At 49.5% G+C, this 12,038-nt stretch overlaps 2 protein-coding genes across 2 annotated transcripts; one reads left to right on the forward strand and one right to left on the reverse strand.

Annotated features, from left to right (window-relative positions):
• Positions 1-6,194: 6,194 nt before the first annotated feature.
• Positions 6,195-6,905, forward strand: N7482_008051 (HD domain-containing protein; the record flags this gene model as incomplete). Its single annotated transcript, XM_056690175.1, has 1 exon — positions 6,195-6,905. The coding sequence occupies one exon, from the start codon at positions 6,195-6,197 to the stop codon at positions 6,903-6,905; it is 711 nt and encodes a 236-aa protein (XP_056539940.1).
• Positions 6,906-7,479: 574 nt separating this feature from the next.
• Positions 7,480-10,818, reverse strand: N7482_008052 (uncharacterized protein; the record flags this gene model as incomplete). The annotated part of the gene is made up of 2 exons (XM_056690176.1): positions 7,480-10,567; positions 10,625-10,818. 2 exons carry the CDS (start codon positions 10,816-10,818, stop codon positions 7,480-7,482), a joined length of 3,282 nt encoding a protein of 1,093 aa, XP_056539941.1.
• Positions 10,819-12,038: the final 1,220 nt, after the last annotated feature.

Raw genomic sequence — 12,038 nt, forward strand, 5'->3', positions numbered from 1 at the left:
GCGCAACCTCTTTGCTTTCTTTTCACCTGTGTGATAGTATCGATGATACCTAATTTTAGTTCTGGATTGAGGACCTGTTGTGAATGACATATGAATAATAATCTTCGATGCGAATACCAATCATTGTTCGTGCCCAAACTTTCCAACTCTCGCTCTTTCGGGAAGTATTAAAACGTAGCACTCCACGGATTAAAATCAACGCATTGATCGGCCTCCAGCTGTCGCATTCCGCTGATCACAGCCCACATGTTGGACTGCTTCCCAACATGGAGATGGGTGACGGACGAACGGGTATCCTCGAGGATTGGAATATGCACTGGCTCGGCAGGGAACGATGCAGGGGAAATAGATGGTCATGTGTGAAACTCAACGGCGACGTTCACCGCCAACCGACGCGTTGTTTACTGCGGGGAACAAAGTTTCCGCTGGTTCGCCTACACGAATATATATGACAGAATGGGCTGATTCTGTATGGGCTAGTATGAAAGATGTCCAATGGGACGAGAGATAATTGATCAGATTGATGATGATAGAAGATCAGGGGGATTGCCTGTTGAATAGCTATCCCCTGGCTGTACGGACGTATTTCTGTCCGTGCGGCCGATACTCGGCTGTTACAAAGCCTGAGTTTCTCTGTAAGCCAGTATTACATACAAAAACATAAGAAACCTAGGCGCTTAATGAATAAGCCCGTTCTTAGTGGTAAGTTACCACTCCACATATTTCGACACACCCCCTCAGCAAGCGGCCAATTTCGCCTAATCTGCGCGTAGCCTATCTTACCTAGGTATACGAAGCTTCTAATAGCCGTTTAATATCCTCTAGACCCATTGAATGAACGAATTCAGTGTATTTTTGCCTAGGCAGCAGCTTAGTAAGCCCATCGGCCACTATATCGCCCGTTGGTACCTACTGTACTAGTATTCTACCGGCCTGAACTTCCTGACGAAGCTAGTGGTAGTAGATATCGACGTGACGAAGCTTGGTGCGTAGTTAAGGTGTTTCCTTAGTCAACAGACCGACAGTCTGCTGGTTATCGCATCTCAAGGCGACGGGTTGACTTGGCAGGTAATTAATCGCTTTAAATAAGCGAGTCTACATACATAGCGATCTCCCTGCCGATGAGATCGCTAATAATTTAGCTTCGGTGGTGCTAGTAGTAACGGTCGTCTGTTTAGAAGCCTTCTAATTAACCGGTCTACTATATATCATATAGATATATCCCTCCGAGCTCTTCCGGTTATGGTTATCAGCGAAGGATGTATTACTGAAGATCTGCACCTCCGCTATCTCTCTGTATGGTTCGGACGGATACGAGGGTGTACGGTATATAATAGCCCTAGATTTCGTCTAGTAGAGGTAGGAGATAACTCGATCGATAGCGTAGAGGTGTTTAGGCCTAGGGTTCGTCAGAAACTGAGCCAGACCTCTAGTGGCTTTAGCCACATCTGGTCGACTGATTATAGTAGTATATTAGGCAGACCCAACCTTCTATTAGTATTAATAAATCTACTCTAGTATAGCTACACCGTTATATAGCTTCATCGTCGTCTCGGGGAGGGGGGTATTATACCTACGGCTCTCGGTAAGATAATATCGGTTAGCTATTAAAGAGATGTAGGAATCTTAATATAGCTAAAGCGCCTTCTGTCGGCGATCTCTAAGGATGCGTATCCCTAAGAACTACTGCGCTTTACCCATTTCCCTCAGTTCCTATGCCTCACAGAGCTTCTTCCGTAGGTTATCTGCGGCTGTCCGTTTTATAGGGTAGTTAATAGTGATAATATCGTCGACATAGAAGAATACAATGATTCCGTTACCGACGAAGAGATAAAGATCTTCCTAGACGACGCGGAGACCTAGGGAGGTAAGCACCCGAGAGGCCTTACGCTACTATAGCCTAGGAGACTTCCGTAGGCCATATAGGGCCTTCATAAGCCTCCAGACTCTCTTCTTCTTCCCCTAAGGGAATAGTCCAGGAGGTAGTTCTATATAGATCTCTTTATCTAGTAGGCTATTCAGAAATGCGTTGACGGCGTCGTATTGATAGATGTCTAGGTCGAATATAGCTACCAGTACGAAGACGGACCTCGCTGTCCGTGCTGCCAACGTTGCTGAGTATTTTTCGTTACTGCTAACGGCTTAGAGGTCTCTACGTACGCAGATTCTAGCCTTATGCTTTACTAGGAATCTATCACTGTCGAATTTGTACGTAAAGACCTATTTTAATGGTAAGATCTAGATGCCTCGGTCTGTTAGGCGGTCGATCTCTTAGTATATCTCTTTTCTATCTAGCGTTTTGACTTCTAGCGATGCCGCGGCGATAAATACATCACGGTGTAGGTGTTTTATTATCTCTAGCTAATTTATAGGTACAGGAGGTAAGTCGTCCTGGTATAGCCGTTGATACGGCTAGGGAGGGTTCAAGCTAGTTATATATACGGCTAACACTCCGTCGTGATTTTTATTAGGGTCCTGTATTATTGCGAGATAGCTATAATCCTGCGGAGCCCTTCTCTGGCGTATGCCCGTAACGATATTAGTCTGTAAGACCGTCCCGTCGATATCTCTGGGCGCTCTTAGTGTTATATATTCTTAGAGCTTATCCTGAAGCTGTTTATTAGGGGTCTCTTGACGAAATTCAGTTAGAAATGCCCCTAGCGGGCTCGCCTCTGGCGGTGCATCCGGTGTTAGAGATATAGAGATCTCTGCTAGCTACGACGCTTCCTGCGTTACCGACGGTGTAGGGGATAGTGTCTAATAGACTGCCTGTCTGTCCTTCTAACCGTCCTTCTAAGTTTCTGTCGTCTCTTCGGTTAACGTACTCGGCTAAGGGATATCTTGTATTAGTAGGGCGTCTTATTCTACGACTGTTACTTCTTCTACGAGCCCTTCACTATGTGTATTTAGCTAACTATCTTCCTCTTTATCAAGGCTAATATTCTAAGGTAGGGTATCGATGATATCGTCGGATGGTCTAACCTGAAGCTCTCGGGGATCAAATTTGACATTCTCATTAAATACCACGTCGCGCGCTTCCCTAACAGCTCCCCTGTACGGAAACCAGATTCGCTATATATTAGAAGCTACATAACCGACGAGATAGCCGATCTCTGTACGATCTTCTATCTTAGCTATCCTCGGGACGCCCTAGCGGCGTACGTACGCTCTATAACCGTACATACGGAGGTTCGATAGGTTTAGGCGGAATTTTGGCCGATTCTGGTCTTGGTACATCGCTTCAACGTATGGAATGATCTATTCGCCGTTAGGTAGCCTAGTAGGCGATCTGTTAATAATATAAACCGCTGCTATGACTGCTTCTGGCTAGAGGTTTCTAGGTAGGCCTAATTCTATAAGAAGCCCTCTAGCTACTCCGATGATTACCCCCTAGATTATTCACTGTGGCTGTTCGTTTCCGGCGTTCTAATAACGCTGTGTTCGATGATTATGCCTCTGTCTAGACAGAAATCGTCTACTGTCTTTCCGGACGCTCTCTTATAGTCGCTTTTAAACACCCGGATTATTATTTTCAGCTATGTCTCTAGTACGGCGATAAAGTATATAATCGCCGATTAACAGCCGTTCTTTCTTTCGTAAGAAACTGTCGTATATAGCCGGATACCCTTAATATACATATAAGTTATCCAGCAGTGGCCGTTATAGGCCGTAGTAAGCTAAATAAGGTCGAAATAAATCCTTCTATATCTTCTAAAGACATACTCTCTTACTATAGGTCTCCTAGATATCTGTCTCTTAGCTGTATTGCGCTGATAGACCTTATATCTCTTAGGATTACACTCTGCATTATCTATAGTGTCTCCCTTAACCTCGATACCATCGACCATCTCCGAGAGCCTCTCGATCCGTTGATTATATATATAGGCGAGTCGTTGATGCCATCGCTTCGGTATAGCGACGGATATAAGGGGTTTTTAGCTGTGCCTAGGGTAACCCGTTACCATCGCTAGGGGAGTGCTCTTAGGTAGTTTCTGTCTATCTTAGGTGTTTCCTACGATATAGAGGTTATGCCTCTTTTCTAACGCTCTAATAGGCTCTTCGTTCTTGATAATAGCGGGGATTCTACTGTGGAATTCGAAGCCTTTCTCACTGATACGGCCGAGGGACAGTAGATTCGTATAGAAATTAGGTACGTATAGCGCTTCTACTACTGCCTCTCGCTTCTTACCTATCTTTAGGTCTGTTAACCGGAGGATAGCTATTCCTCTACCCTTAATAATAGAGTCGCTGTCACCGGTTTTAATAGTGAATTCTTTCTCGGTGAGGCTTTCAAAGCTCCCTCGGTGGTTATATATATAGACGTTCGCTCCTAAGTCTAGTATCTAAGAGTCCTTAAGGGGATATCTCTTAGCTATTCGGTTAACCTAACGGGATACGTTAGCTGTATATATAGCTACTCTCCTAATCGATCCCTGTTTCTCTTCGGTCACTGCCAGCTAGGTAGTAGCCTAGGTAGTACCTCCATCCTCTTTGATCTTCGCGATCTTCTCTTAGTCGAATTTGCTAAGCTTCTTAATAGCCTTCGCGACTAGTTCTTCCGTCTCGGCTCGTAGCTTCTAGTAGTCTGGCCTAATACTTTCGACGATGTAATAGCAGAATCTCTAGGGATAGTTTCTTCCGTATATACAGGGGGTCCTTTTCTTATCTTTCTGATAATTTTTGGTATCTTGCTGACCCTTAGTGTTTCCTTGCTTAGGTGTTACCTCCGGTTGGCTATCTAGCGTTAATATAGCTAGCTTTCTAGCCCTTTCCTTTCCTAAACGCTCTAGTAGACTTCGTCGTATACGGTATACAGATATAACCTTACTAAAGGTAGGATTCTCTGTCTCTAATCTGTCACTCTAGGTTGAACAGAAGAGATTATCCTAGACCTAGATGGCTCCGAGGAAGTCTCTGATAGCGAATTTGGCAGGCGTTAGACCGTATAAGACATCTAGTACACCCGTAGCTTTAGCTTCTTCGTACAGAGACGTCTAGGCGGTTAACCACTTATCGATAGATATATTATTAGACGGGTACGTTAGTATTTAACGCTACTATCTTTAGAGGTCTTCTATACAGTCGGCTTCCTTCTATACGAACTCCTGCCTTAGCTTTACTAACTTCTTGCGAGCAGAGATAACACCTATAAGTATATAATGGTGCTCTGCGGCTAACGAACGGGATATAGCATCACTGAACCTATTAAGGGCTCGGGCGGTCCTCGCTCGTTCGGCCTCTTCGCGGTCGTATCTGTTGAGAATTCGTATATACTTCTTATACTCATTATCGGTGAGGTCGACTTCGTCTGTCGCATTCTTGTTAATCTTGCTAACCGGCGGCAGGGGAGCCTTCTTTAGAAGCTCTTTAATCTCTACATCTATCTTTACAGGGTCAAGATACTCCTAAAGGTCGTTTTCGATGGCTTTAGTTTTAAAGTGACTAATCTAGACCCTCCACTAGGCCTTCGTCCTTAACCGCTAGTCCTATAGGATAGGTTGAATTACTTGAGATTCAGTCTCATCAGATATCTTTATATATATCTTTTGCCGTGATCCTGACGGTGTCTCCTCTAGTCTGAGTCCTTGTTGATCTCTTCTAGGATTTTATATAGTCGTTCAGGGGTATTCGGCGATAGGAAGGCTCTCACTATCAAGATACAGAGCAACGGTCTTCGTTAATTATATCTTAATGCTTCAGTGTGCACTCGGGCTCATAACTGACAGAATGGGCTGATTCTGTATGGGCTAGTATAAAAGATGTCTAATGGGACGAGAGATAATTGATCAGATTGATGATGATAGAAGATTAGGGGGATTGCCTGTTGAATAGCTATCCCCTGGCTGTACGGACGTATTTCTGTCCGTGCGGCCGATACTCGGCTGTTACAAAGCCTGAGTTTCTCTGTAAGCCAGTATTACATACAAAAACATAAGAAACCTGGGCGCTTGATGAATAAGCCCGTTCTTAGTGGTAAGTTACCACTCCACATATTTCGACAATATATTTTCATCTGCGTATACAAAGTTGCCCAGCACAGACTCCTCTGAGGTATATCATTTGGGTTTTCTTGGATCATTAAGCACCTAGCGCCGTGCTCTCCAGCAACACCAAATAGACCTCCCAACTGGGCCGTGCTCCATACCCCCTACAAGACGAAGCACCCAGACCCCACTAGGTACCTCAACAGCAAAATGGAGGCCACCAGCGCGCAATTCCAGACCCTATATACCGCCATGTCGGCCTTCGTGGACTCCTGCATGTCCGGCCACGATCCATCCCACAATCCAGCCCACGTCCACCGGGTCGCTGCGTTGGCGAACACCATCCTCGAAGCCGAGCAGGCGCTACACCCTGCCTCAAGGCTCGACGCAGTCGTGGTCAAGCTCGCAGCCCTGCTGCATGACATTGGAGACCGAAAATACCTCCCAAGCCTCGCATCTGCAACGGGCGACCAAGCCGAAGCGACACTTGACCCCAAGATCATGGTGGAATTTGCGCTGCTCAAGCACGGTGCCCCGGCGGAGCTCGCCGCCAAAGTGCAGATGGTTGTATCACATGTCTCGTATACAACCGAGTGCAAGGATCCATCTGTGATTCGACGGTTGATTGATCAGCAGGGGTATCCTGAGCTAGCAGTTGTGCAAGACGCGGACCGGCTGGATGCAATTGGCGCTATTGGCATCGGGCGAACTTTCACCTTCCTTGGTGCGCAGGGGAAGAAGTTTGCTGGGGATGGCAAGTGGGAGATGAACAACTCCATTGAGCATTTTGTGGAGAAGCTGGAGAGGCTCGAGGGGATGATGAAGACGGAGACTGGGCGGAAGATGGCACAAGTGCGGACGGAGAGGCTTAAAACTTTCCGTGGTTGGTGGGAAGAGGAGATGGAAGTTGCTACGGTCTAAAAGGCTCTCAAGGGGGACAAAATGAAAGTGTCATCTATGTGGAATACCATGGGGTGTTGTAGCCCCACTAGTTAATTGATTCATGTTCATAGTATAGCCGTTCTAGGCTTCCAGCGAGTGTAAGTGCTCGACAGGTATGAAAGCATAGAAAGGACGAGAGATCATTCTGATCCAACCCCAAACGCCAGCACGAGTGAATCCTAGCGGTAGAGACGGGCCTTGAGAAGCAGAGACGCAAAAGAAAAAGAAGATCATCAAATATCCTCCAGTCTATCAAGAGGCAACAAAACAATCAGTACAAGGTTTGGGTATTTGGGTTTCTGTGAGCGAAGAGCGAAAAAAAAACCCCAGAGGAAACGAAAAGATGGTAACGGAACAACCAGATATCAACAGAAAAAAGCAGAAAAGTCCACAAGCCAGGGTGTATGTGATGCAATTTCATAGATATGATTTGATCGAGAAAGCATCGGGCGGACCAATAAAGAAAAAACTCCGGTTGCAAATCTCCGACGCCGCGCGAGCACAAGTTCTAAATCACTAAGTTAATAATCAAAGAAAAGGGGTTGCAACTGAATCAAACCCGGTCCCGCGCAAAGTCAAGAACCTCGCAGTCATCTTCGAAGAAACCGTCATCCACCTTGGGTGGAGTGGAGTGCCTCTTCTTCCGGCGAGTGGTAATGACCACTTCCTCGACATTGCCGGTGCTATTGCCAAGGGTGATGAGGTTCTCCATATCTCCACCGGCCCCCAAAGAGTGACCATAGATGGCAGAATTCTCCTCCTCGTCGCCCTCTCGGTCATCGCCGCTGTTGTTGTACGATCTCACATGCACCTTGGTTGTGGGGATACTATCGCCAAAGACCCACTGACCACTAGGATCATGTGCTTCGCTATCAGTGGGGTAGACATGGAGGCTAACGCGCTGATCTGTGTGGAATGGTTGGTAGGGCGTGTTGGTCTCGATTTCAGCCTGGGACAGCGGCTGACAAAAGGTCCTGCCCGTATTGATAGGCTGGGAGCTGGCAGAAGGTAAGAGAAGGGACCCCTGGACGACCTTTTCAGGATCGTAAGGCACAAGAAGTGCGGGTCCACAAGGGCTCTGCATATTGGCTGGCAATTTGAACTGAATTTCTTTGCTTCCAATCACAGAGTAGTACTGACGATTCTTGTTGGTAGTGGTGCTTCGCTTCAGACGGTACAGTTTGAACTGTCCCCCATCTACCAGGCCCATGAAAATGGAACCCTTATTGAAAATCCAAATCACACGAGACGGAGCCGGATCTCGAGCAAGACCCGGCAAATGAAGCCGGTTCTCACCAACGTGCCGGAGGGTCGCGACAGTGCCGGTAGCTGCTGCGCCCATGGATTTACTCAGACCGGCCGCAACAACTTTGCCACCTTTGATGCTGGCCGCAGTTGGCAGAGCGAATCCACTTACATGAGGGAAACCACCTCCAGTAGACTGGACACGACCTCTGACGGCTGAGAGGAACGGTTGTGTTTTGCCGCCCATGAAAGTCATCGCCGCAGACAGCGGATTTCCAGCCGCTGCTTGACCTGATAGTTCATCACCCACCGGGTCAATACTCGGTGACTTCATTGCAGACGGTCGAGCTCGACGGAACGGAGGCCACTGGAATGCGCTCCGAGGCAAGTCGAAAACATGAATGGTACCCTTTCGTGTAATAATGGCCAAGCGATCACCGACTGGGGCCGTCCAAATCACATCAACAATGCTCGATGTGGTTAATCGCGCATATCTAGCAACCTGCCGCACATTGGGGCTGTGACCACTCTGGTCGTCGGCCATGAATGCCATAGCGCGGCAGTGCTTGAGCTGCATCAGATCCCACACATATTGAACATCACCCTTTTTGCTTGCAGTGAAGAGCAACAATCCGTCAGGAGAGAGAGAGAGGAAACTGCAACCATTAGGGACCTGGAATGTTGCCACAGGGTTGAGAGATGCTGCCTTTGCATCCATACCATAATCGAATCGCTTGAGATCGAGAATGGAGACCGCGTCAGGCTCTGGTGCCGAAGATGCCTGGGTATCCTGGGCATGCGTCGGGGGGAACAGCCCATATCCCTGCACCTGCGGTTCTAGGCCCCGGGTTGGTCGCTGTGGTGGGGTGCCCGAGGACGGAGATTGAGGGTTATTCCAATAGTTGTTCCACGCCTGGAGCCCTTGGTCACCCATCCAGCGAGCACCTCTAACTAGTTCCTGTGTGACACCTCTGGCAACCCTATCGAGGAAGCTCTCTCCTTCGCCCACATCAGTCGCACAGTTTACCGACGGCACGGTTGGCGGGCTGCGAGTTTCCATCCCTTGGGCTCTGGTGTGCATCAAAGTTGGAGGAACAGTTCCCTGGATGGAGGCTCTGTAGGACGAGGACGGTGGGACAATCGCCAACCATCTTCCTTGAACAGCCAAGATCGGTCGCTCTGTGGCTGGATTTCGAGGTGCCTCGTGGGAACCATCGGCATCGGTAGAGCTGGACGACGTAGAGTATCGCCGAGCTTCTCTGGTCTGAACATTAGTCCAAGTTTTCCCCAGACATTGATAAACACCCGTCAACGTATGGCTAAATACATAAACCTCTCCACTGACGCCAGAAGCAACAATTACATGGTTGCCGCTGTTGTAGAGTCTCAAGCTACCCACTGGCGCAGGTGCCAAGGATGGAAGGCCCGGACTATTCTCCGGCGATGGCACAGGTTTGCTGGCAAACAGCGTTGTTATATGCTCACCAGATCGGAGAGAATACACCTCAGCTCTGGTCTGGTAGAAGAGCGCTTCGCCTCTCCCTGATCGCCTCTCGCTTGACTGGCCGCGTACCATAGAAGGGGGGACCTCATTGATATCAGAGCCAGCTGCGGACACCCGACCTTCCTCTTCATTGGGTGGGAGTGGGCCATGAACGATCAGAGCAACGTGGGGTTGAGATGAGGCAAGCGGGTCATTAGACGGGTGCCCAGACAGAATTTTTGCCTCGATGACCCTGCCATTCAGGCCGGTGATCTGCCCAACCAGACGAGTTCGACGATCGTCAACGGCAAGGACCTCGACAGCACCGTCCAACCCGACCACGAGAACATTCAATCCCGCCCGCGGTGTCTTGGTCGACATGCTTGGGAGGGTATCGAAACCGCAGAAAGAGGCGGCTCCATCGGCAGCGGCGCGATTCTGGGTTGGAAGATCTATGTCCGGGGCGCCATAGAAATGAGCCTGCGGCAGATGCGGTAGTGGGGTCAGATTGCCCATTGGGCTGCCATAAGAATGACTCTTGCGTCGATCCACCGACTGCTGGCGTGATTGCATACTGCTCCGATAGCCACCTCCGTAACTAAACGGTCGAATCCGAGTCGGCGGCGAGGCCGAAGAGGGCTGACTGAAACCACCACGCTCCTGGATGGTCGGAAAGTTGAGTGGAGACTCGTTGGGAAGCTCGCCATCCATCAGATCTGTTGGCGGGCTTTTGCCATAGGGCACTGCTTGTGCCCAGCTATCTGTCCGACTGGTGAGGTCGTTGTCGGCAGTTTCCCCGATTGACCCGAGAGCGTCGAGCGCGGGAGAGGTTACGATGGGAGGAGCATGATGGTCCAGTGAGGGATCTGGACACGACGATGGCTCCTCCGTAGTAGGAGCCGATGTAGGGACTCTATCATCCATGTCAGCTATCAAGCAGCGCTCCGCTTTGGGAAAGACGAAGCCCTACAAATCGTCTGGTGTTTCGGTGGTTGCCTTGCCCCCCTTGGCCTTGTTACCCTTCTTCTTCTTCTTGCCCTTTCCACTTGGCTCATGCTCCTGAATAATGGGGGTGGGGGCTGGAACGGCTGAAGCTAGGGAGTGCTCGTCTTCTAAAGACCGGCTATGCTGGCGGATCAGATCGTCAGGCGCTGCCGGGGGCATTCAACTAGCCGTTTGCCTCAAGAGGAGAGGCTGGTCGGGAAGAGTCCTAAAACACAGAAGCACCACTCTCAAGACCTGTGGTGAGGTCCGAGAACAGGGGTGCACACCGTCTGCGTCGGATGGCGGGGGGACGAGCTGAGAAAGTACAACAGGCGGGGTCGGTTCTGCTGCAGTCTGTTACATCAGTTGCGGTTCATTCACACTGGACGACAATTTGCGGGCTGAAGGGGCTACCATTCTCCGAGTGCATACCTATACAGTGTCACAGCACGGGCTGATCCTGGTTGCTGGCGGATGGGGGGTTGGGACGGCGTATCTCGAGCGGAGGCGCTCTCGATACGCGGGGAAGCTTTGATAAGGCCGATAGGCGTCACGCAGCACCAACTGGATTAATGATCCAGTAAGTGCCCAGAGAAGTTGGTATAATAGCTTGGGAACAGATCGACCTCAGGTCAGGTAGAGGGTGAAGCGAGGAAGAAGCGAATGCGATAAGAAGAGGGGGGATTGAGAACGCGGTACCTGACTCAGAGCAGCAGCAGGAGGGGGAGGGGGAGGGGGACCGACGGGGCCGAATGAGCAGGCGCGCTGACCCCGTCATCCCCCGGCTGAGCCTGTCACTCTCCTCGCCCCCAACACACCCCCTCGAACTACGAAGCACGAACTGCCAACTCCGGCCACCGTCCAGGGGCATCATAGCTACCTAGTTTGTTCCCCTACACTCTCCACTCCAGTCTCCACTCCCTTCTAGGTCTGGGTCTATTTCCATTTCCAGCGTCGCGCCACGATAGGACATTGCAACGGGATTATCTAAGCCCGCCAACCCAGCCACCCGCCAACCGTGGAACAGCGGAATCCGAGCATAGCCGTGTCTTTATTGCCTTTGGTGGCCTTTGATGACTTCGGTTGACCTGGTTGGGGCTGGAAAGATGATGGTCACGGGGCCGTGTACTGCGGCCGAGAACGTGACTGGATGGGCTGAGGAACTACTAGGGTCGATGATCGCATCTTAGTCAATGATTAAAAGCTGGGAAGAGTGATGGAAATAATGCCGCGAATCATGTTTGATCATTTGCTGGCCGTGCTGAATCCTCCCGATACGCGCATTCCAAGGTCTCGAGCGCGCCATACTTGGCTGGACAACATAGAACTCGGGCCTGTTCGCAGCCACGTCATGTTCTGGGACATCCTGGGAAATTACATTCTTTTGGATTTCTATTAGA

This window comes from Penicillium canariense, assembly GCF_028826845.1.
Source record: "Penicillium canariense strain IBT 26290 chromosome Unknown utg000006l_segment0_segment0, whole genome shotgun sequence".
In the NCBI taxonomy this organism is placed as follows: domain Eukaryota; kingdom Fungi; phylum Ascomycota; class Eurotiomycetes; order Eurotiales; family Aspergillaceae; genus Penicillium; species Penicillium canariense.